At 48.6% G+C, this 21702-nt stretch overlaps 7 protein-coding genes and 1 non-coding gene across 8 annotated transcripts; 3 read left to right on the top strand and 5 right to left on the bottom strand.

Moving 5' to 3' along the window:
- Positions 1 to 17: 17 nt before the first annotated feature.
- On the top strand, positions 18 to 2590 carry EI90DRAFT_3143358 (histone H2A-like protein; the record flags this gene model as incomplete). Its single annotated transcript, XM_039065009.1, has 6 exons — positions 18 to 21; positions 1174 to 1263; positions 1326 to 1457; positions 1521 to 1596; positions 1650 to 1739; positions 2548 to 2590. The coding sequence occupies 6 exons, from the start codon at positions 18 to 20 to the stop codon at positions 2588 to 2590; spliced, it is 435 nt and encodes a 144-aa protein (XP_038923008.1).
- EI90DRAFT_3029424 (uncharacterized protein) lies at positions 2528 to 3274 on the bottom strand. The gene is made up of 2 exons (XM_039058128.1): positions 3045 to 3274; positions 2528 to 2997 (listed from the first exon to the last, which is right to left on the bottom strand). The coding sequence occupies exon 2, from the start codon at positions 2928 to 2930 to the stop codon at positions 2592 to 2594; it is 339 nt and encodes a 112-aa protein (XP_038923007.1). The 5' UTR covers positions 2931 to 2997; positions 3045 to 3274; the 3' UTR covers positions 2528 to 2591.
- Positions 3275 to 3315: 41 nt separating this feature from the next.
- On the bottom strand, positions 3316 to 3951 carry EI90DRAFT_2903076 (uncharacterized protein; the record flags this gene model as incomplete). Its single annotated transcript, XM_039054123.1, has 5 exons — positions 3316 to 3399; positions 3463 to 3518; positions 3582 to 3663; positions 3721 to 3764; positions 3891 to 3951. The coding sequence occupies 5 exons, from the start codon at positions 3949 to 3951 to the stop codon at positions 3316 to 3318; spliced, it is 327 nt and encodes a 108-aa protein (XP_038923006.1).
- Positions 3952 to 5277: 1326 nt separating this feature from the next.
- Positions 5278 to 5358, bottom strand: EI90DRAFT_t20. Its single transcript has one exon. It is a non-coding gene; the product is annotated as a tRNA-Asp (tRNA).
- Positions 5359 to 5744: 386 nt separating this feature from the next.
- On the top strand, positions 5745 to 9036 carry EI90DRAFT_3029417 (uncharacterized protein). Its single transcript, XM_039058127.1, has 7 exons — positions 5745 to 6012; positions 6146 to 6491; positions 6546 to 7306; positions 7385 to 7443; positions 7499 to 8183; positions 8237 to 8563; positions 8620 to 9036. The coding sequence occupies exons 1-7, from the start codon at positions 5761 to 5763 to the stop codon at positions 8719 to 8721; spliced, it is 2532 nt and encodes an 843-aa protein (XP_038923005.1). The 5' UTR covers positions 5745 to 5760; the 3' UTR covers positions 8722 to 9036.
- Positions 8947 to 14122, bottom strand: EI90DRAFT_2964298 (non-SMC mitotic condensation complex subunit 1-domain-containing protein). Its single transcript, XM_039055483.1, has 20 exons — positions 13921 to 14122; positions 13785 to 13863; positions 13475 to 13724; positions 13260 to 13423; positions 12965 to 13210; positions 12536 to 12913; positions 11832 to 12480; positions 11589 to 11776; positions 11424 to 11539; positions 11232 to 11368; positions 11111 to 11183; positions 10959 to 11055; positions 10564 to 10907; positions 10308 to 10513; positions 9835 to 10258; positions 9689 to 9777; positions 9425 to 9637; positions 9312 to 9368; positions 9161 to 9260; positions 8947 to 9109 (listed from the first exon to the last, which is right to left on the bottom strand). The coding sequence occupies exons 1-20, from the start codon at positions 14039 to 14041 to the stop codon at positions 9042 to 9044; spliced, it is 3999 nt and encodes a 1332-aa protein (XP_038923004.1). The 5' UTR covers positions 14042 to 14122; the 3' UTR covers positions 8947 to 9041.
- Positions 14123 to 14144: 22 nt separating this feature from the next.
- Positions 14145 to 15351, top strand: EI90DRAFT_2987710 (translocation protein Sec62-domain-containing protein). The gene is made up of 4 exons (XM_039056021.1): positions 14145 to 14191; positions 14252 to 14376; positions 14426 to 14910; positions 14970 to 15351. The coding sequence occupies exons 2-4, from the start codon at positions 14253 to 14255 to the stop codon at positions 15189 to 15191; spliced, it is 831 nt and encodes a 276-aa protein (XP_038923003.1). The 5' UTR covers positions 14145 to 14191; position 14252; the 3' UTR covers positions 15192 to 15351.
- On the bottom strand, positions 15105 to 21700 carry EI90DRAFT_3029411 (UDP-glucose:glycoprotein glucosyltransferase-domain-containing protein). Its single transcript, XM_039058126.1, has 27 exons — positions 21506 to 21700; positions 21076 to 21441; positions 20837 to 21020; positions 20704 to 20765; positions 20516 to 20655; positions 20230 to 20458; positions 19927 to 20173; positions 19696 to 19879; positions 19566 to 19642; positions 19236 to 19499; positions 19113 to 19172; positions 18862 to 19057; positions 18715 to 18809; positions 18292 to 18664; positions 17912 to 18047; positions 17760 to 17859; positions 17647 to 17709; positions 17529 to 17590; positions 16901 to 17479; positions 16745 to 16847; positions 16599 to 16694; positions 16202 to 16545; positions 16099 to 16147; positions 15984 to 16050; positions 15900 to 15934; positions 15628 to 15714; positions 15105 to 15576 (listed from the first exon to the last, which is right to left on the bottom strand). Exons 1-27 carry the CDS (start codon positions 21640 to 21642, stop codon positions 15334 to 15336), a joined length of 4578 nt encoding a protein of 1525 aa, XP_038923002.1. The 5' UTR covers positions 21643 to 21700; the 3' UTR covers positions 15105 to 15333.
- Between the last annotated feature and the right edge of the window lie 2 nt (positions 21701 to 21702).

Here is a 21702-nt window from a genome sequence, read left to right as displayed (position 1 = left end):
ATTAACAGAGCGATCCGATGGGTGCATCAGATCGGAGGAAGTGATGGTTAGGGAAGTGTGAAAAAGCGCAAGTTCAGAATTTTTGTGCGGCAAGCGTCTTGTGATGATTCACCGATCAGAACAGCGGGAGGAATATTTCAGCAATATTCATTAATTGTCATGCTGCTTCGCATGTAAAGCAAAGTACACACTTCGAGGCTGATCTCCAACATATCTTGCTAAAACCATATCGTGAAATGTCTATGTGCTCTGAAACCACCTTGTTAGTGTTTCTTTCGGAGCAAGCTGTAGCGAGAGTTCATACCCTTGGCACGCGACGTCGCGTTTCCGAGCTTAGGCCTCCCATTCATGTCGAACTTCCGCACACGGTAGTTCTTTTCAGCATCCGTGAACCGGTAGAGCGCGGTGGCGACCCGCATTGCTCGTCCAACCAAGCATCCGGCGCAGAGACCTCGTCAACACACCTGGATAATGCCAACGACGTCCGCTCATTCACGAACATACATATTGGGAAGTTCCGGAGTTTTGGAGCAATGGAGGTCGACTCTTCGTGGCCTGAAATATGTAGCCTGGCCCCGCTTATGACGACCATGGTGCGTTTGTCATAGTCATCGGAAAAAGAGATCCAGAAGGTTTCCAGGTCCAAAAATCTGAAGGGTGCTGTCATACATAGTTCCATGAGGCGGCCCCAGCGGTGAAGAATGAAAAATCCACCCCGTGCGTCATCGACTTGCGCATCAAGCTTCCTGTATTGCAAAGGGAAAAACCTGCAACTGGGATAAGCACAAGCGCACAACCAGTTGAGGGGCCCTCGACGTTTCATACAGGTCCCCTCGAGCACACGAGAACCGTAACTCACCAGTCAATACCACGGGGACGTGCTTTGGACCATCAAGCTTCACACGTGAGTTGTGATGTTTGTTTACACTTTCGGAAGCAGATGATCTCGAAAGCAACTGACCGTTATGACTATAAAGCCCTGCATCTCCGCGTCCTCCACTGGTCCATCTCTCCTTCGTACCCCCATCATCTCTTGAGCCTCACGTCTCGCGTCAAAAACCACAACACCTTCTTATTTCGCAACTAGCACGCAACCATTATGTCTGGTTCGTCAACAGTCAGCTGGATACTTGGTGAGGGGATCGCTAATCCACGCGTTTCCTCGCGTCGTAGGCAAAGGAAAGGGAGGAAAGGCCGGAGGCAAGAGTGGGAAAACCGGTGGTGACGATTCTAAGGGCTCGTCGCGATCAGTGAGAGCAGGACGTGCGTGACTCATCTGGCGACGCGTCTCGTCCGTTTTTGGGATCCTAACTGGTGGCGTATAGTGCAGTTCCCTGTCGGTCGCCTCCATCGTATGTTGAAGAAGGGTAACTATGCTCTCCGCATTGGTGCAGGTGCGCCTGTCTACCTCGCCGCTGTTCTGGAGTACTTGGCTGCAGAGATTCTGGAGCTCGCTGGTCCGTTCAGTTTGTTGCGATGATATTCTTTCCAGGTGCTGAGTCAACGGTTCATTGGTCCAGGAAATGCCGCTCGCGATAACAAGAAGGCCCGCATCGTCCCCCGCCACCTTCAGCTTGCCATCAAGAATGATGAAGAGTGTGTCTATGCTTACCTCTTTCTCGCGCTGGTGCTGACGAATGGTCTTCAAGACTGAACAAGCTACTCGGTTCTGTCATTATCTCACAAGGTGGTGTCGTTCCTCACATTGCACAGGAGCTTCTTCCGTCTAAGACGAAGGTGTGTATGCGTGTCGCTGGTTGATACAGGCAGCGGGGCTGATTGGCATGTTTCCAGAAACCCTTTGAATCGCAGGAGATGTAATGCAACATCTTCTTGGGTCTGGTTATCGTACTACCTTACTGTTGCATTGTATTATTTAGATTTGTATTCCATAATTGACATTTCTACCCTTATTAATTTGTCGTAAGCGCGGCGTTTTATTGAAGTGCAGGACTAGTCGACCTTCGGATTCTGACACATATTTTGCTGAGCTTTCAGAATATGCCGTTCCCACTGTCCACCCTACACTCCTTTGATTGGCCGCTTTCGTGTTGTAGGCGTAAAATACGTATATATCTGGCCATTGAGCACTCCCAGTCTATCATATCGGGTTATGGTTCCAGGTTGAGATTTCCCTACCGTGGCAGGCACTCAGATGCATATTGCACAAACACCCCAACGGGCCTGATGCACGACATTTACCTTATATGTCCAAAGATCTCGGAATTCAATTGCGATTGGTGAATTCGCAGCGTGGCAAGATGTCCATTGTTCCGTTTGGTACCGTCGAACACTTGGTAGCTTTTCTCCTAGATCCATCAATTGCCTGCCCGACGTGCCTGTGGACGATCCTCTTCTCTGGTCTGCTGCAATGAACCCTAATTCCACATGCATTTGACATCATGGAACTCCGACGTTGCACCCTTACTGCTTCTCTGCCTAACGCACAGGGCCTCGTGGCCCCCTTCAGGTGACTCTCGGAGTTGCACTCGTCCGTTATTCGTCATCCGTCCTATCCAGTGGAACCGCGCATGCTTCCATTCATAGGACGCGAGGTCGTTTCAATTCTTCCACCGCCCTCGCTGCTTAGCTCACACCGCCAATTTGAATTTCTTGGTCCAGCTCCCCATCTTCGGGAGAAGGTAACCCCTCCTTCTGGACGGAAGTCCCTTTGTGCCTCTTATTGGTGCTGTGTGAAATTTCACGACTGTTCTAGACGACATCGTGGCCGCCGGTCTGACTTGACCCGCCGGCTCGGACTCATGACCTTGCCGAGTGAACGCGAAGAAAGAGCACTTTCCTGATGTTGGAGGATCGTGTCTATCGCTTGTTGGGGGTCGTGATTGACATTGAGGCTGCTGCTGAATCGAGAGATCGGTACTGTATGTGCAGACCAATCGATGTGGTATTTGGCGATTCCATTCATTCATTGATGCGATAACGCCACCCCTGCAGTCGGGATTCTGTTGTGCGTGTCCTCAGTCAGAACTCGTGGCTGTAAGTCTGTAATTCCGAATACGGTCATCTATTCAGATCCTATTCAGACTCGCTTCTGATTTGTTCCCACTTGGTACGATAATCGTACTCGCTGCTCGACAGACTGGGGGAATTATTGCTATATTTGTCGTATGAATGTCCTGCACGCTGGAATGATCTGATGAACACCAAGGAACACCAACCACCCAGAAGTAACCGACCAGAAAGTCCAAGAAAGTGGGAACAGTTTCACAGAAGTATGGCAGTCCCGAGCCTATCGGGTGAAGATCGAATGGTACAATAACTGGTATAACTTAAGGTATCCCTTTGAATTCTTTCTCAATTGATTTTTATTAAACACACTTCCAGACGAAGGGGTGCATTAGCTGGTATCACTGGTGGGAAACCGCGGGAACCATAGCCCTGTCCAAGGTACCAGTCAGTACGACGACACGGATCTGGCAATCCAAATTCAAAGTGACTGACGTATTCAGGGGTCACCCACAAAACGACCCTCTGTCCAAGGGAGAGCTGAGTAATGCCTACGTCACAAAGGAGGTGTCGGAAAACGGGGGTGGCAGATTAATAACCCTTCGGTGCATTACCTTCATCCAGACCTCTGATGACGGCACCCGTGCCAATTTGGATGGTTAAGGGGGTTGAGCCTGGACCGTGTGCTATGTCAAACTGTATTCTGTCATTGGGATATCATGTTTAGGTGCCGCGACACTGCCAACTTGCCACTGTTCCATCTGCCAGCATGCCCGTATATTCTATTGTGACGCGATCTGATGGGTATCATGTGAGTAAGCGGGAAGTTGGATGACGGTCATGGAGTCTGCATGCTCACCTCCAGATTTGGGGAAAGTCTTCGGACAACAGAGGAACAATGTGAGTTATGGACTGTCTTGTACTACCGGCAGTGGAGCTCACTTTTCCATCTCCTGGCGTAATAGTCTCCACAGCTACGCCCATGATAGGAAACAGTTGGTGGAAGGCTAAAGTGAAGTAGAGATACAGGCACAGGGCCTAGGGACAAGAAGATTATTGAGGGGCATCCGTCAGTCGCGGACAGAAGCTTTATATCTTGCGGTCGGTCGCGGTCGAGCACAAGTCAGGGCTCTCATTAGCTGTTGAGTTTTCTCTCATTGGCACACTTGGTTCTCGCGACAAGTAAGGCTTGTTCGGCCTAGATTTGGTCGTCGTCAGGCGAAACAGTGAGAGAAAAGATATATCAGCCTGCAGCCGAATAAAAAATAAATTTGGTCGGAAAATATGGTCTCTGTGCGAAGATAAAGCCGCGGCGAACACTCTCGCCTCCTTTGAGCGAGTCAGCAGATCCCTAAGCGGAGGGCAGGGATTTAGACTTCATCGATCTCGTCACGACAGCTTTTGTCCTGATTGAATTAGCGATATTAACGGACACGATCCCAACGATGAAACGTGGGACACTGAATGGTGCGTACGGGATACCATAAGGTTGGGGCACACATGTACAAGATTCCTGAGGAAGGTAGCGGTTAAATCCGTTTAGCAGAGCAAAGATTTACGCCTTCGTAGAATTCTACGGATCAAGCGAGTCCAAACACCCCGGCCCGGCGCCGGATGTTGTGTTCGATTGTTCGTTCCTTAGGTTCGCTTGGTGGATAGGCGAAACCATGATGGTAACGTTTTGCAAGGAGAGGACTCGAAGAACGAACCTGGCTGAGTGAAAGGAAAATGATCAATTGGGTAATAATTTAAATTCGGTCGACAATCTGCCCAGTAATTGGCTGAGCATACAAATGGGTTGGATGCGGTGGTTGGAGGTCTAGGCCATAAGGAGCTTTTCGTCGTTAACATCCAAGCACGCTGCAGACGTCTAGGCCGTACGATATTCCACGATCCCAGACTCACCTCGTGGGCTGCGAGTTCGAAGAAAGGCAATGTCACCAACTGGGCCGACAGTGGAAGTGATATCAGTAGTGCCAGTGCAGAGTACTGGACGAACTGGTTATTTGGGCTAAAGAGGACGGTGGAACGAGGGTTCTCGCTCATCCAGAGGACGGCGTCGCGCGGGCTTCTCTCACAAGACGTAAGGTACTTGTAGACACCTGGCGTGAAGTCAATGCATGGAGCGGCCTGGGCCCCACGAACTAGGTATCAGAAATACGTAACAACATGATCAACGCAGTCAAAGCTAATCATACACATGCATCTTCGACATTCTGGTCTGGAACTCCGTGCCTCAAAAATTAGTGGGGCAAGTGCGGCCGCGACTCAACAAAAAAAAAAAAAAAAAAAAAAAGAAAAGAAAAGAAGCTCCCCACCTGGGAGTCGAACCCAGCTCCCACGCGTACGGTTCAATGACAGGCGTGTGTTCTACCGATATACCAGTGAGGAGTCTCGATTAGGGATGTTCACAAAACATGCTGTTATGTGGTAACTGTCGTGGGATGACACCCCCCATTCCAGCGACAGCACTTGTTGAAATCAGAGCGGATCAGAAAAAACCTTTCCGCATCACCCAAGGAGGTACGGCAACTCGTTAATAATGTAGGTAGGATCCCAGCCTCTAACTAAAGTAGATAATAATGTACGACAGCTACCAAGAATCAAGGAGCGCTGAACTGGTTGTTAGCGCGGCTTGGCCAGATCGCTTCTTTCCCGCGTAAGTGCGCTGTCGCAGCTTAGGACACGTATCCCCAGAGAGCTATTCCCCTGTATAAGATTTCGCCTTTGTGGGCGCGTGTACGTGCACAGGTCTGTCGGATTCAATTTCAATTGGTCACACTTTCACCACGAATGGCATCGGATGTGCTGACAGCGTCGCCGCGGCGCTCATCGTCACCGTTGCAGCACCTAGGGCCCTCTTTGAGTCTAAGAGCGCCTTCCACTGTCTCTCCGAAGAGCAGTCGAAAGAGTTTCATATCGGTCTCGGATAACCCGCGGTCAAGTATCGTGTCCACTTCTGCGGCTTCATACGCTACTGCTATTCTCGACGGTGCCCCATCTGCATCAATGAGCGAAAATACGGCATCTGCTTTGCATATTTTCGTGCCTCTTCTCCCTTCTTGGGTCCTACGCACGCTTTGGAAACAACACAGGTCAGTTGTTCCGGCGCTGCGCAGATTCACATTCAAAAAGTTACCGACAATATTGTTACTCCTCGCCAGGATCCGTCTGTGAGACCAAAGCCACCCCACCAGGACAAACGGTTGTTGTGACATCGGACAGCTCTGTGGATAAGGAAACTTCGGGCGCAGGCATTGCGGCCCCTGCGACGACAAATGTTCCAAATGGGAAGGAAATTCCTGATGATCGGCCCAAAAATATCCATACAAGGACTGCCACAATCCTCCCTAACGGGTATCTTGCACCACCTTCACCACCGTCATCTGAAAGTTTGAATGAGGAACATGGACCGGTGCTTGGTCTTCAGTTGACCGAAGAGCCCCCTTCAACGGGTGATGCTATTGCTGCGGTAGAAGGGACGTCCCAGGTGAGGGAGGTCACCCAGCCACCTCCAGTCTCTTGTGTGTTGGAATCTACATTGCGCGCACATGTATTCAATTGAATCCCATCATTAGATCCTGGCCGACCTCGGGTAGCGATGGGAATGCGCTCCCATACTGCTGCCGATTTTCGAAGACAAGATGATCAGATGTCGTTGGACTCGTCATATTCGGCGAATGGCTATGCGATACAAAACCAGGACAAGACATCCGTAAATGCTTCCTCACCGAGAACGAACAACGGTTCTACCTATACTATCACGGCGTCACCATCATCCAGTCCGGAGAAAGGTACTAATCAAGATTATGGTCGTGCCTCTATGTCCTCTGTCGCAACCCAACGTCCAGTTCATAACTCCTCCCTGTCTGTTGTCGATCCATCAAATCTCCTTCATCCCCTGAGTGCGGTTGCATCTCCCATGAGAGCCCTTCGTCGCAATACTACTGACTCTTCATTTCGGCCTCGTCATCGTAAGGCACGGTCGCTGAACCTCGACTTCATGAAGGGCGCAGATGCCACGGGTGCAGGGGATCTTTCTACGCAATCCACGTCTGCATTTACACCCGCGATTCTGGATCCGGATATTCTTAGAGAAGCTGAGCAGATTCGGAGAGAGCGGACTTCGAAACGAACGAAAGCTCAAGACGGCGGCGTCAGCGTCGCCCATCCTTCGACCATGGGGGTCGCAACTGCAGCGACAGCCTTCCCGCATACTGCGCCTCCCCCGAAAGGCAGGGACGAGGAGGATCACAAGCCTCTGGTTGGGAACTTGATCGGAGAAGATCATGCCAATTACATTTTGATGTACAACATGTTAACAGGGATTCGCATTGGCGTAAGTACATCACTCTACTCTAGTAGTAGCACCAACAGTTGAAGGCACGTATGATCAGGTATCTCGTTGCGTTGCAAGATAAGACGACCTTTAACTCCCAAGGATTACACCGCACGGCACAAATATACCTTCGACATGTAATTATCATGGTCAATATCTCCAGGGCAACTTTCCTGATTATACTTGTTCCAGCATTGGCAATGAATTAACCCCCTCGGCGAAATATGACTTCAAGTTCAAAGATTATGCTTCTTGGGTGTTCAGAGAGCTTCGGGAAGATTATTTTCACCTGGATCCCGCTGACTACCTCCTTTCTCTTACCTCGAAGTATATCCTCTCCGAACTTGGAAGTCCCGGCAAATCAGGATCATTTTTCTACTTCTCCCGCGATTACCGCTTCATCATCAAGACGATCCATCATAACGAACACAAATTCCTCCGTAAAATCTTGCCCCTTTACTATGAGCACGTTAGAACAAACCCGCATACGTTACTATCGAGGTTCTATGGACTTCATCGCGTCAAACTACCGCACGGTCGGAAGATACACTTTGTGATCATGAATAATCTTTTTCCACCCCATCGCGATATTCATGAAACTTATGATCTCAAAGGCTCCACGGTCGGACGTGAATACCCCGAAGAGAAGGCTCTGAACAATTCTCGAGCCGTTCTAAAAGATTTAAACTGGATCAATCGTGGGAGACAGCTCGAGCTTGGGCCCGAGAAGTGCGCTCTGTTGACTGAGCAGCTGCGCCGTGATTCCGAATTTCTCAAGAGGCTGAACGTTATGGACTACAGCCTTCTCGTGGGGATACATAACATGCAACGAGGGAATAGGGACAACTTGCGGCGCAACACGCTGAGGGTTTTCCAGGTTAGCGTTCACCCGTTCTGGACTAGTGCGTTTAATTCTGATTTTATGCATAGCCTGATGTCTATCAACACCTGGTACGGAGAAGACGAGCGTCGCAATCTGGGAAAGACACCGCAACGGATGCCAGCGTTGTGCGGCGTGTCATGCGGCGGTCTGATCTTCAAGCCATTGGGACGACAGACTCGTCCCTGCTTCCAGAAGTGGACTCGACCGATAGACGGCACTTTATTTTCTACCAGGACGAAGGTGGATTCCGAGCCACCGATGAAGCTAATAGACAGATGGACACTATTTATTATCTTGGAATAATCGACATCTTGACACCATACACCACTTTCAAGAAGCTGGAGCACGCATGGAAAGGTCTTCATGCCGATAGGGTAGGTCGTATGTCGGACTGTGAAGTTGGTTCAATCATTGATTTGAATTTGTATAGCACAAGATCAGCCCGGTGCCAGCGGAGGAGTATGGTAGCCGATTTTTTGCTTTTCTCAAATCTGTTATGCGTGGCGGCGGCGGAGCTCAATCGTTCAAATAGCTTCGTCAGCTTCATTAATCGCCCCGGTTCGCTCGCTGCCCGGGTTCCCCCTCAAAAAGGATCTTTGCGGTCCATATCACGTTCGTTTACTCTTTCCCGTCATATGTTGGACACTATCTACTTCGTTCTCTAGCGCCCCTTGCTTTTGCTCATTCTGTTGATTAGATCGACGCTCCTTCCATTTTTTTTGTTTCTTGGTCTCGATTTCAAAGGACTACATCAATTGTGCGGGTACTCAAGTGGTATTATATCAATGCGCCGAGTTGTGATTACATATACATAGTATACAAATGGATATGTGAAATCAGCCAGGTAAAAACTCATTCTGAGCCGTCATTGTCTGGAGTAGCACTTTTCGCTGAGGCTTTACGCCCGCGAGTTGGTTGTTCTGTAAGGAGGACATCAGTAATGCGGAATGGTTGAGGTTAAGAAGCCGTACTTCGCCGGGAAACTTTCTTGCGGGTGGCGGCCGTTTTCTTCTGCATACTCTCCTCTAGTGCCTGGTCTTCTTCACCCTTCTCCTTGAAGTCTTTCAGGATCTGTATGCAGGAGTGAGATGTAACGTCAGTAGTTACCGATGATCGGCTCACCTGCTCAAACTCCTTCAGCTCCGTATCAGGTTTATTTGATGATTTGTTTGAGCGGGCCTGGGGATTTGGGGATGAGAAGGTGCTTATATTGATTGGCGAATCAACGGTCATACCTTGATCAGGATCTCGTTGAATCGATTGAAGACGGCCTCTTCATGCAACTTGTCTTGATAGAATGGCAAACCCTCAATCAGACGTTTCACTGATCGCTCTGACTTGAAGGGAAGTAAAGATAAGCAGAATGCGATGTCCCGCCATTGACGAGGCTCTGAAGCAAGGCGGAAGCGTTGACATAATTTTTCCACAATGGCTTCAGCTTGTTTTTCCTGTGGCCAATTAGTCATTCAAATCTTGTCGATTGGTTGACACGAAGGTACCTTTTCGATGAAAGTGAAGATATATCGCATCGTCCTTTGGAACGCTTCTTCCTCCAATGCATGCTGCCCAATTGAGAGATGACTGATTACTGTATTTGGTGGACTGAGGTTAATGATGGCCTTGTCACGACATAGGGTGCACAAACCATCAGGTAAATTGTTATATATCGCATTATCCTTGTTGCTGGAAAGTTCGGTGAAGAACAGTCGCGCGAGGTCTGCTATTCGTTGGTCCTCGTCCTCTAGACATTTGGCCATCTCACCGAGCTGACCCTTGACCTTTATCATACTCCCAAGAATGAGGTAGGTAAGCACCATGAGGGTGTTCTTCTTCACAACAATGCTCTGGTCAGAGAGGCCGTCGTAGAGCTTGTTGTTGTTCTCATCTATGAGATGGCTGAAGCGGACGGCAATATCGCCCAGGGCGATGATGGAGTTGCTGCGAATGATCGGATCCTTCGAGGTCTCCATGATCTTGAATAGCAGCATCAGATTGTCTTCACAGAAGTGTGTGCTAACACACATCAGCTTGCTAAGGGAGAGTGTCGCTGAGGCCCGGAGGGTTGGACTCTGACGATGGCATGAGAAGGCTGGCGTGAATCGCGACCCTGCAACTGACCTTGTACATCTTCGGCGTAGCACAGATATGCACAATCATTGGCCCAAACAGGCCAAGTAGTGATTTCTCTCCATACAACATTTCATCATCGCAGAACTTGGTGATCCGATCAGCGGTATCGTCTTCAGCACTTCCGGCGACCTGTTCCAACTCATCTACATCTTTCGTATTGGAGGTCCTGCCTTTAGCGGCAGCAGCACCTCTCTCTATGTGTTCAAGTCAGTAATTATGAACACATTGGGAAGGTAGTACATGCCCTTCGCCTGAAGCTCCTTTCTCCGTTTCAACTCCCGCTCAACAAGCTCAAGATACACGATATGCTTGAACGCGACATGACCAACAAGGAAAATTAACTGACTAAGCAAGAACGAGTCCCCAGAGGGTGCCGCAGCATCACCAGCAGGCTCAGCAGATTTACCACGGGATGAGGCATCAGCTCCTGGGATAGTGAGGTCACTAGGCACACCATTGGGTTCGGACGGCGACCTGGTTTCTGCGAAGACTTGACGAGTGTACGATTTAATGAGGTCTCCGCAGAGGGCGTCGGGTTGTTCCCCGAGTAGATAAACAGTATTAATTGCCTGCTCCGCCATCCCAAACCTAGCGCGGGGTAATAAGAGATATGGATGTTCGGGAATAAATAATTCATACCAGTCCTTTGATGTGCACGGATGTTCGACGGTTTCCTTGATCTTTCTGAACATAATGTTATCCATGGACAGGCGTATAGTTTTATCCTCAAGAGAGCCTGGGAACGAGTCTCGATATAAGTGATTGTGAAGCGACGAAGGTCGTGATTCTACCTTTAACTTTCTTGGCATTCCCGCCGATCCGCTGAAGAGCAATACACGTGTATTGTGCGAGAACCAAGTCGGCCTGAATCATGTGTCAGTTGATTGAGGATGAGTGTGAAGGCGAGTTTACCCGTCCTAGTGGACCTAATCCAATCTTAAGAAGAGTATCCGTCCTCTCAATGACCACTTCGCGCTTCGATAAAGCAAACATGCCCAACACAATTATAGCACCCCTTCTCTGAAAGCGAGGAATTTCACGCTCAGTGCCTAATCAGAACGCTGTTAGCAGGCCATATATTGTTGATCAAGATAGACAACGAACTGTAAACTTGCCACAAAGTGTTCAACACTTCTTGGTCAACTTTATCGTCTTCATATAATGTTCGCATCAATTCTTCCAGGGAAGTGAGTTCAGCCAGGGTGGAGTTCCGGGTGAGCCTAATACTTAGTCAGTATAAAGCGCCCAACACTGATAAATGTAGCCTACTCGATCATGTTTTTTGCAATGCGGTTTGTTTGTTGGCGAGAATCTCCGTCGTCAACGGGGTCGAAGTATAATGCACGATAGCACTCGATGAGCCGTTGACGGATGCCTTTGAGCTCCTTGTCCTCTTCTGATGTCGTACCACTGTTGTCTTTGGTCCATATGAGGTGCAGCATTTTCTTGACGCCCACCTTTGACAAGTATGATCAATGATCCCATTCCAAGCAAGATAAGTTCGCGACTTACTTGCGCACCAAGCATCTGATATTCATATGCTACCTTAAAAAACTCGATAGCCTCTAGGACTTCTGCCTTGCTCGTACTCCCCAGCAGTTGTCCCACAATGTCCATGGCACTCTCGACCTCCCTGATGAATTGGAGTGCATCAGCAATGTATCGCTTAGTTAGTCGGAAGCGAGTTAGATTCGCCATGTCTAGAGTGTTGAGTGCCTCGGCCTGTTCGATTGCTAATGCTCGCTCAGTAGCAGACTTCCGGGCCCTAGCTTTGCTTTTCTTTTTCTTAGGGACTTGGTCCGCTCCGTGACTGTCGTCATCAGACCCCCGCTCATCCTCGTTCTCGTCCTCTTCATCGCCGCTATCATTGGCTTCAGGTCCCTCATTTTGGCTTTCGTCCTTATCGGTACCGGCCAAGGCGTTCAAATGTTTGTCTTGTTTAACTTCTATGATGGCGAGTTGCTCTTTGACGGATCGGTAGCGTTCTTCCCATTCTTTTAAGTTGAGATAGCCGCCATACAAGGCACCATAAGGGTGTGTCAGAATCATCGTGGTCAAGAGAGCGATTGCATATCGTCGAACTGATGAAGCTTTGTCGGAAAGAGCAGCTATGACCAATGGCGTTGTTTGAGCGCGTTGTATAGGTAATTTGACGCGCAATCTGGGAACGTAGGTCATTACTTGGCTCGACCCAAACTATGTAGAGCGGGACTCACTCCCATAACTTGGAAAGGGTGTTAATTACCTTGACACGAACATAACTGCTCATGTCGCAGAAACGCTCAAGCAGTAGCTCGAAAAGCTTGTTTATCTTCTTTTCCTTCTTTTCCTGCCCCTCTTGGGACCGCCCAATAGCATCATCCCCATTAGAAGGGATATCTTCGGCGTCCTGGGCAATCTCGCGGATTAATACGCCAATAACTTCAACCAAAGCAACACGCATTGGATATGCATCAGAGTCCAAGTGCACACGAAGGAGCGCGAATTGCTTCAGAATGATGCGGGGGGACAAATCCGCGAGTCGGATCAAGAATTTGGAAAAAGAGCGTGGTCCCTTAGTGTCTTGGCCGTTGAAACTCTTTTGCGAAATTTCTCTACACAGTAATCAGTGATATGACGAGTTGCGTATGAAACCAACACCATACCTTAGCACCTCTTCGGCCAGCTGAGTATGATCAAATTCCTTCTGCAACACTGCTAGGATCCCTGCCATGGGCTCACTGAGATGTTCGAAGTACTGTAAACCTTGCATAATTGAGATTTGGGCGCTAAAGGCGTGGCCGTGCTTTTTCACCGCATGGCAAATGATCTTATACACGCTCATCCTTATCTCATTGGATTTCATATGCTCCTCAGATTCCGTTATCCTCCAGGCAGGTCGAGTGATGCAACTGGATAGCTTCACATGAGTAATTGATAGAACAAGGGTACGAGACATACTTGATAAATGCATCCTTCTCTGCAGTTGTAGTATATACTCGATGCGTCTGTAAGTCCCTCAGAACTCTGGATATCAGGGACAATGTAGATGGGATATGATTTGTCCATATAAACTGCTCAGAGGCAGCAGCACGTCTTTGTGCAGATTTAGCTGTCTTCTTCCCCTGAGAAGGATTCAATTGATTCCTATTATTAGGGAGGAAACTCGGACGAACCTTTGACCTGGAGGTGGTCACAATTGTTTCTGCATCCTCCTTCGGCGAATGCCTCTCTGCCGCGATAGCAAACCATTGAAGGAGAAAGGAGAACATCTCTAGGGCGCTTCTGAGCACCGGACCGATCTCTTTCCCGCTTCTTTCAGTCCCATCCAGCTCTCGGTTAATCGCTTCGACTGACGCCAAGAGTCCAGATGAGATAGAATCCAAAATTTTGGTCATAAAGAGCCCAGAAAGCGAGTCGTAGCACCTATCATCAAGGAGTATAGTGGGTGACCTGAGGATCAGCAATTGGAATGTTACTGCTGACTTTAGGAAACTTCGGTAAACATCGAAGACACGAGACTGGGCGATCGCGTCAAATGATTCAGCGACAGCCTCGACAACCTCTGTGGGAAACCATAGTTCAGTCAATTTTGCAATAGTGTGCCAAAATTACGCGTCACCTTCTAAACTGGTTCGTAGGTCATTCAAGTCTGCCCCTTGCACTGTGATCTCGTTAGGGATGTGGTAGGTTGATTGGTCTTGGATGGCAAGAATTTCCTCCTGAAGGTTGAAATGCATCATGAAACGTAGGATTAGTCAAGCAATAGTATAGTGGAAATCGTTTGGCGACGCGTCTCGAAGTCGCACCGCGTCAATGTAAATAATCCTCAACACCGCCTCGGCCCGGAAGTAAATCTTCCGTCCACACACTTGCCAGCGCGTCAAGGACAGGTAAGCAGGGAGTTTATTCACTGCGCACATGTAAAGCAGCCTTTACAACTATTGTCGTAGCATGGAGCAGCAGGCTACTGCCCCCCCTGATATTGTTAAGCTCGTGCAGTGGCTCAGAAGCTCAAGCTCGGGTATTAAAACTAAGACAGGCATCCTAAATGGCAGCCGTTTAGACTACTTCAAAGGTGAGTCGGGTTTACGACTCGGATTGTTAACATACTCACTTTAGCAAAGGCAAGGCTGCTGTCAAGGCGATAATGTCCCCGGCGTATGCTAAATTGAAGGGTGCACCACCTCAACCAAAGACCGAAGAGGAAGCGAATGCACTGCTTCTTTCCGCTATTCCATTTGCGTTCTTCCTGCGTGTCGAGCGAGGGCCGCCTTCAGGGTCATCGTCCTCATCACCGAAACAACTTCAAATCGTCCAACAACAGACATTCCAGCCTGATTTATATTTTGCTTGGTTCTACCAAGGGTCTCAATGGACAACTTACCTTGGTGGTGCCTTAATGGTCGCATTGATTCTCGGCGGAGTCATGTTTCCTTTATGGCCTCCGATCATGCGTCTCGGCGCTTACTATCTCTCGCTCGCATTCTTCGGTCTCATTGGGCTCTTCATGGCACTCTCCGTCTTCCGACTTTTCTTCTACATCATTACAATCTTCGTTGCCTCCCCCGGCATTTGGATCTTCCCTAAGCTATTCGCCGACGTCGGCTTCGTAAGTGATATATTGTGCTCCGGTCTGAAACTAGAATTTATTCCATTGGTTCCTGAAAGGTTGAATCATTCATTCCTGCATGGGATTGGGACCTCCCGCCGAAGAAGAAGGGAAAAAAGAAGAAATTAGGAAGTGATAAGAAATCCAAACGCGAGCCGAAAAGTCAGAACGGATCAGCTGAGTCTTCTAGTGACGCATTGGCAGCTGGTATCTCGACCGCCATCCCTGTTTCCAGTACACGGTCAAGAATTGCAGAAGTTGCGGACGAAGGGAATGACTGAGTTTATCGATGAGTGGGGAAGGGAACAATTGGTGTCAGAACTACATAGTCACATTTCCACCATTATTGGCCCTCATGTCACTATGTATTTTGGGTGATAATTTATGCACCTCTAATTGTATCGGACACATTCAAACACGAGGCTAGAATTCATCCCGCGGGTGACCCCCATTACGACCAGTGACCTGCTCCCGTGTCTCCGGCTCGCTTTCGGACAGAGACTTTGGTGTTTGTGCGCCAATGCCAGCAAGATCGTTCGAGCTCGCGGCGATGGCGCCACCATGTATTTTCCCTTCACCGACCAGCTTCCGGGCGAAGCTGGCAACCTCAGCATCGTAGGCTTCCCATTCAGGAATCTTGCGCGCTCGAGAGAGTTTTGGCTCCTTCTGTAATGCAACCCAAGTCAGCAGTTAACAGGTTAACACGTCACGACTTACTGTCAAGGGATTCTGGCACAGATCAATCGTCTTTGCTTGGTCAAACCTATCCTTGCCGCCTGAAATGGAAGTATGCATGTGAGTAAGCTCACAAGAATAAGGTAAGCTGACTTACACCACGTCTCACACTGAGGAAGGAAAATCGTATCAATCGACCATCAGCTAGAAATTGAGCATTTGCTTACCCATAGCCAATTCTTATCGAGTGAGTACTGGAGTGGATGACGTTCCTTAATGAAACTGTGACAGAAATGACAGATAGAAGGACATACGATGGGAATTTCATGCTGCATATTATTTGGCAAATCTAACGGTCGTTGAGCCATAAAATCAAAGAATGATTGAGTGTAACAAACCTTGATCTAAATTTGCCAGCGAGTTAGGATCAGCCGACAGCCCATGATATTGTCCCCGCAAACGATCCTAACAAACAGTAAGAAGTGGGTTAGAAGCTCTAGGGATAGTTCATACCCCTGCCGCTAGTTGGCGGAATCGTACAAGGTCTATCACGTAAAGAGCGCTGAGGCACCGCATCATGAGAGAACGAACATAGCAGTGAAAGAGAGGCATCAACCTTATGTGGTAGGGCCTGCCTTTCAAAAAATCTTTCCAGTAACCGGTCTTCCAAAATCGGAAGCCCTCCATAGCCTCATTATCATCGCCCATGGGCGTGTAACCATATGGCGCCCCTTCCAAATCCAGATCAATCAATTCTTTGAGATCTGCTCTGACGATTTGGTCCGCATCAACGAAGATGACCTTTTTCAAATCCATAGGGAACAAAACGTCCAGGAAAAGAATCTTGTATGCCCAAATCACTCGTTGCTTTTCTGTCTGAGCACGAAGCCAGGACGGCCACTTGTACGTCACAAGTTCAAATTGGAAATTGTAAGCTGAGGCCAAGTGAGGAATGAATTCCTGCAGGAGGTGTCAGGGCTCACTGTGGCTTATATAAATCATGGTGGGCTCACCAGGAAGGATGGGGATAAGAAATTTTCAATGAACCAAAATTTCACTGTGCTGTTCGTATTTTTTAACACACTCAGAATCATGATGCCAACGAAGCGCTGATGGGAAGGATGTGAACGTTATGATGACGAGGAAGAAAGGCACGAACCTCATACAACAGTCCGGAAGCTACAGTGAAAATGTTTATATCGGCCTGTTGGGCTATGGTGATGACGTCCTGCGATTCAGATGCACCGAATCGGGACTTAAGCCTTTTGCAAAGGATCCTTAGGTCAATAGACAAAGGACGCTATATCCCGCTTACCACGAAAATACTGGAGTGAGTACACTTTGCGGTTGAAGCTCAGCCGGAGCCAGGACCTCTGCTACCTCCATCCCTGTCCTGCGTTTGAGCCTTGGGAAAAGAGTTAACCCTTCAAAACTTATTAGGGTAACTTCATCACCAGCAGTCCGTACGTCCAGACTCTCCCATCCCTCGTTTCCGACGCTCTCCATTTCATACACCTCTTGGCCTCTACCCGGACGAATCCCAAGCTTGAACACTCCTGGTTTTGCTCTAAATTGCAGATATCCGAGGTTGGCCATAACCAACGTATCAGCAATCGGCGAGCCAGACGCGTCCGTCAATTGGAGCTGAACCCCCCGCGGGGGAGCATTTGAAGGTTCGCGAGCATGTCCCTCGATTACGAGGAAGTCTAGGTCGAATACTGCTTCAACTCCGTGAGATATCTCCTGACGTGCCAAGGAGGCAAGATGGATGTTATCAAGGTCATGCGGCGACTCCCTTGGGCGGACAAGCCACGATTGGGGAACGTCCATGGCAAGAGTATATATAGGATCTGGAGGAAGACCCCGGAAAGCCAGGGATGATTGCGATAAACGGCTGCACAAATGCTTCAGTGTGCGTCGAAACAAAAACACGCATTACCTACCCAAGGTGATCAAAGGAGAGAGAATAAGGCAGGTGATAGCGATAAAACCTTTTTAGCGGCAGCTATCCATCAAGGAATGTCACTACGATATAAACGACCTCGTTAGATGCTAACTTACCTGAGTATGTGGCATTGGGAGCAAGACAACCTGAGTGTGACTGAAATCTAACTGAGAGAGCCACTGTGAAAATTGATTAGCTACGCAAAGCAGCTTCCCCGTTCACTGCTCACATCCAGAAGTAGGGCCAATTTCTGAGCTGACTCAGTAAGGGGATCGAGGATGGCACCAATTTGGAGCATGGCGCTTTGAATGTCGCCAGCCTGGAATGAGCTATTGGTCCGTCAGATAACGCTTTGAAAGGATGCCATCACTTCAAGTGTACCTAAATTCAGCTTCAACAGTCCTGTAAACCCGATTGCGGCTGAGAGGTGGAGAACGAAAGAGGCCCTGCGCGCTTGCATCGGGGACATTGGCGGCTGAAATAATACTTGAGGCCATTGTCACCAGTTCAGCGGAGGCTCCACTAGCAAGCGATTGAGTGAGATGATATTAGTCATGTCAAGTTCAAATGAACGTACGGATCGAGACTTTCAAACCCTGGATAAGTGCTATTCAAAGCCTCAAAGACTGGTGTGATCCGTTTTGTCAATTCGTATTTAAGGAGGTCATCAAAGTCGAGTGACGTGAAGCCACCAGGCTCGACAGGTCCAATAACCTACCATCAAGGAAGGTATAAATAGCCTAGCAGATAAGGTTTCTAACTATCGCTTACCCTCCCATTCACAATGAGAACCACATCGTTTTTCTCCAAACCCAGCACTCTTCTCAGGGGCAGCGTTGACTCGGTATACTTCCGAACGGAGGCGCTATCGCCCGCATCGCCCGCATCCGATAGCATCCGATGTAGCTTAGAATTCTCGGCGATAACAGCTTGCTCTTCTGGAGATGCAACATAGACTTCCGCTGGGGCGATCGCATTCAAGAGGTCTAGAATATCGTCCGCGGATGTAGGAGATGCGGAGAGCCTATGGCTCCGCTGAAGACGTTGCAGTATGGACGACGGGGACAAGGCATTAGATGTCGTGAGATCTTCTGGAATATGAAGGTATGAAAGACGAAAAGAGGCCGAATTATTCTAAAGGATAATTTTAGTAAAAATGATACATAAGGAACAGACGACGGGACCTGAGCAAGGATTGCCTCCCGAAGAAGGCCGAGATGGGACCGCTCGTTTAGGTTTCCAACCACCCACACGGTGGTAGAAACAGGACTTTCAGTTTCTATGAAATCCTTCAATAACTCTTAGGTGTAGGTAATGGTACGGTTGCTTACTGGGATAAATGTAATCGAGCGTCGTGCGATCAATGCCAACCTGGTCGAACAACTCCGGCATTGAAAAGACTTTAAGACTGCCGGTCTTGGTCGAGGGATAGACATGCATATTTCTACGTTTAGACGTCGTGGGCAAATCGTAGAAATAGACAGACATATCCCTATTGTCGTCATCCTCTAATTCACCCATGTACATCTTTGCATATCGGGTGGGTCAGGTGTTCTCGCCTATTGGGGTCTAAACCACGTACTGCCTCCTGCAATGCTTCGGTCTGCACCGCGCTTTCCATTTGTACCGCCCTGAGAAATTCCTACCCGATCGCCATGAAAGCCTGGTCAATCGATGAGACAACAGAGAACTACAGAGAACTCACATCATTGAAATCATAGTGCTTCCCGTTGATAAATCCATGCCCCCGGGGGTAGGAGGCGGAGGTAGTGCTTAGACGACGAGCGTACTGAGACGCACGTTCCAGGTGAGCGGCGAGTGATGTAGAATCCCCGCCAGCAACAACGGCATCGAATGGCAAAGGAGGCTCGGTATCTTGGTTATCAAGAGGGGTGTATGCCTGCACCAGACCATCGTAGGCAGCTCGAGCAACAGCAAAATTAATGGTTTCACGCTGTAGATCCATAAGCTAAAGACAATGTGAAGCAATCGGCAATGAAATCAGCAACGTCCTACATAATTGAGAAAAACTCACAGCATTGATAAATCCCATCGTCTTGGGCCTGCCAAACTTCTTCACCGAGTACAAAATGAGCCGTGCAGCCCCCCGCGCTTCAAGCCCACGGTAAGTGACAGCGATGACTAGCAGACAGGCTCCAACTCACAATCTCCGGTCTCCAACATAGGAACCACACCGAAGCGGAAAGGTAAGTTTCGAGAGATTATTTGCGCTATGGGCCCACCAATGAAGTTCAGCGAAGCCGGTATCGACATGTCGACAACAAGAATGATGTTATTCAGGTTTCTCCTGATGGTAAGGAATTGGCCAGGGAACATCCCACGCATTAACTAAGAGCAGGTGAGCCAATAAGAACTGAAATGATCAAATTACTGACCGCAGTCAAAGAAGGAGACCACCTAGCGTATCTCGAATCCTTCTCGATGTCGTTCCACCACAGTATCGTATTGCCCCCTTCCTCGCGGTCACTTGCATCAAAATAGCCCTCGCCCAGTCCCCGAGACGGCTGAGATGCATGCCCAATGGCCGGGTCGGAGATCACTTCTACAGCTTGTGCGGGTGACAAGCCCAGAGTGGTAAGAGCAAGCATTCGTCGGCGTTCCTCACGGAGGAATTTAATCAGACTAAGAATTGAATTCATTGATAAGCCCAGCGAATCCCATGACTGAGGCCCACTAACCTGAAAGGATTCAAGTCCGTATCCTGGATGTGGAGCCCATTAATCCATATTCCATGAAGCGAGATTGTCATCCCATTGGTCATAATTTCAGACTGTAGATCATCTGAAGGCCCAGGAACACGGCGCGCAATAGATGTAGCGTACTTCGGGAAGTTTTGTGATATCTGACGGAGCATCATGAAAGGGGACGTCGAGTTAATTATCAAGGAGGTAGCTTTAACCCCAACGTCTAGATCCAGTAATAAGCCACGACCCTGATCATCATGTCTTCTATGGGTTTACTTACTGGCAAGTTCATCCTCGTCAAGTGGCCTAGTTTGCTCCGTCGCATTTGCGAATTCCGGGAACGACCTAAGTGCATCCAGCAAATAGGTCTGGTCATCCTCATCAGGGGGCACCTCGTTTACGTCCTCCTTTCCCCTAAAACTGCAGACACCAAGGTCAGGAACGCTCCAATCAGAAATGATATAATACAATGTACATTCGTTGTCTTTTATCGCAGTCTTTCGGTCATCCACGGCAAGATAGTCCATCTTCTTCAAATCAAGAGAAACGCCATAGCCAGAAAGATAATTTCTGGGGATTTGGCGTTCTTTCTAGGAGGAACGTAGCGAATGATATATTGGATGTTGGAATCCTGTTGTGATGCGGTGTAAAGGGTCTTGTGGAAGTCCCAAAAGTCCAACGACTCAAAGGAAACATAGAGAATAGCTGTGTAAGGGGACAAATGTGTGTTTGTCAGGGGTAGTGGATTGATGTGGTCAAATGGAAGGAGCCTCGGTTGCTCAATGCTGACAAAAGTAATAATTAAAAGGCTCTGGGCTTCTGATAATAGAGCATACTAACCCAACATGTTTACTCTCCAACCTCTGCTTAAGCGCATCCAGATTCCCTAGTCGCTCCCCATGCCAATCCACCCAGCTTCCCTGAGGAGTAGGATCGGCTCCAGCACAAAACTTCTCTTTATAGAATTCATAAAATGCCTCTAGCTTAGGGGCAGCTGCATGTAAGGAAAGAGATAGCTCCACGCTGGCCTTTGAGTTGGGCTCCGCAAAGAACGCATTAACCTGCAACGCTTCAATAGCTAAATCATATGTCTCCTTCTGCGAACGCTTAGAGGAAGACGACGTGGAAATTATCCCGGAATTTGGTGACGTCAAAAGATCGAAAGCGGGGAAGAAATCAGCAGAATTTTCGAGGGCAACAGTCTCACTGAATGGCGATGTACAATGCAACCTTAGTATGCACAGAGAAAATTCGGATATTGAGCACGCACATTATCTCTAGCAGCAAGTCCGATGCGGCCCAAGATGACCTTAACCAGACTTTAACCGGTGCACTGTCCATAGAACTGGCGCAGGCGCCATATGCACCGAGTAATAACAGTACACATGCCCAAAGGACTTTCAACATATCGAGCCTCGACTCAAGGGCTCTCCTTGTGTTTGTTCCCCGTCAACGAGCGTTGAAAGT

Source organism: Cantharellus anzutake (assembly GCF_015039405.1).
Source record: "Cantharellus anzutake strain C23 chromosome Unknown EI90scaffold_2, whole genome shotgun sequence".
NCBI lineage: Eukaryota > Fungi > Basidiomycota > Agaricomycetes > Cantharellales > Hydnaceae > Cantharellus > Cantharellus anzutake.
This window is presented reverse-complemented; position numbering and strand designations above follow the sequence as displayed.

What these genes read in the sequence shown, in the direction of transcription:
- EI90DRAFT_3029424 (XM_039058128.1), bottom strand. Translation starts at nt 2,930, where the DNA reads ATGAATGAATGGAATCGCCAAATACCACATCGATTGGTCTGCACATAC.
- EI90DRAFT_2964298 (XM_039055483.1), bottom strand. Translation starts at nt 14,041, where the DNA reads ATGATGCATTTCAACCTTCAGGAGGAAATTCTTGCCATCCAAGACCAA. An exon ending in CTGGCCGAAGAGGTGCTAAG is followed by an intron (nt 12,914 to 12,964) that starts GTATGGTGTTGG and finishes ATTACTGTGTAG; the next exon opens with AGAAATTTCGCAAAAGAGTT. An exon ending in CCGTGCACATCAAAGGACTG is followed by an intron (nt 10,908 to 10,958) that starts GTATGAATTATT and finishes ACCCCGCGCTAG; the next exon opens with GTTTGGGATGGCGGAGCAGG.
- EI90DRAFT_2987710 (XM_039056021.1), top strand. Translation starts at nt 14,253, where the DNA reads ATGGAGCAGCAGGCTACTGCCCCCCCTGATATTGTTAAGCTCGTGCAG. An exon ending in CCGTTTAGACTACTTCAAAG is followed by an intron (nt 14,377 to 14,425) that starts GTGAGTCGGGTT and finishes ACTTTAGCAAAG; the next exon opens with GCAAGGCTGCTGTCAAGGCG. An exon ending in TATTCGCCGACGTCGGCTTC is followed by an intron (nt 14,911 to 14,969) that starts GTAAGTGATATA and finishes GGTTCCTGAAAG; the next exon opens with GTTGAATCATTCATTCCTGC.
- EI90DRAFT_3029411 (XM_039058126.1), bottom strand. Translation starts at nt 21,642, where the DNA reads ATGTTGAAAGTCCTTTGGGCATGTGTACTGTTATTACTCGGTGCATAT. An exon ending in TTGGAGAGTAAACATGTTGG is followed by an intron (nt 21,021 to 21,075) that starts GTTAGTATGCTC and finishes TACTTTTGTCAG; the next exon opens with CATTGAGCAACCGAGGCTCC. An exon ending in CGATGGGATTTATCAATGCT is followed by an intron (nt 19,500 to 19,565) that starts GTGAGTTTTTCT and finishes CATTGTCTTTAG; the next exon opens with CTTATGGATCTACAGCGTGA.
- EI90DRAFT_3029417 (XM_039058127.1), top strand. Translation starts at nt 5,761, where the DNA reads ATGGCATCGGATGTGCTGACAGCGTCGCCGCGGCGCTCATCGTCACCG. An exon ending in CCAGCCACCTCCAGTCTCTT is followed by an intron (nt 6,492 to 6,545) that starts GTGTGTTGGAAT and finishes TCCCATCATTAG; the next exon opens with ATCCTGGCCGACCTCGGGTA. An exon ending in TAACAGGGATTCGCATTGGC is followed by an intron (nt 7,307 to 7,384) that starts GTAAGTACATCA and finishes TTGCGTTGCAAG; the next exon opens with ATAAGACGACCTTTAACTCC.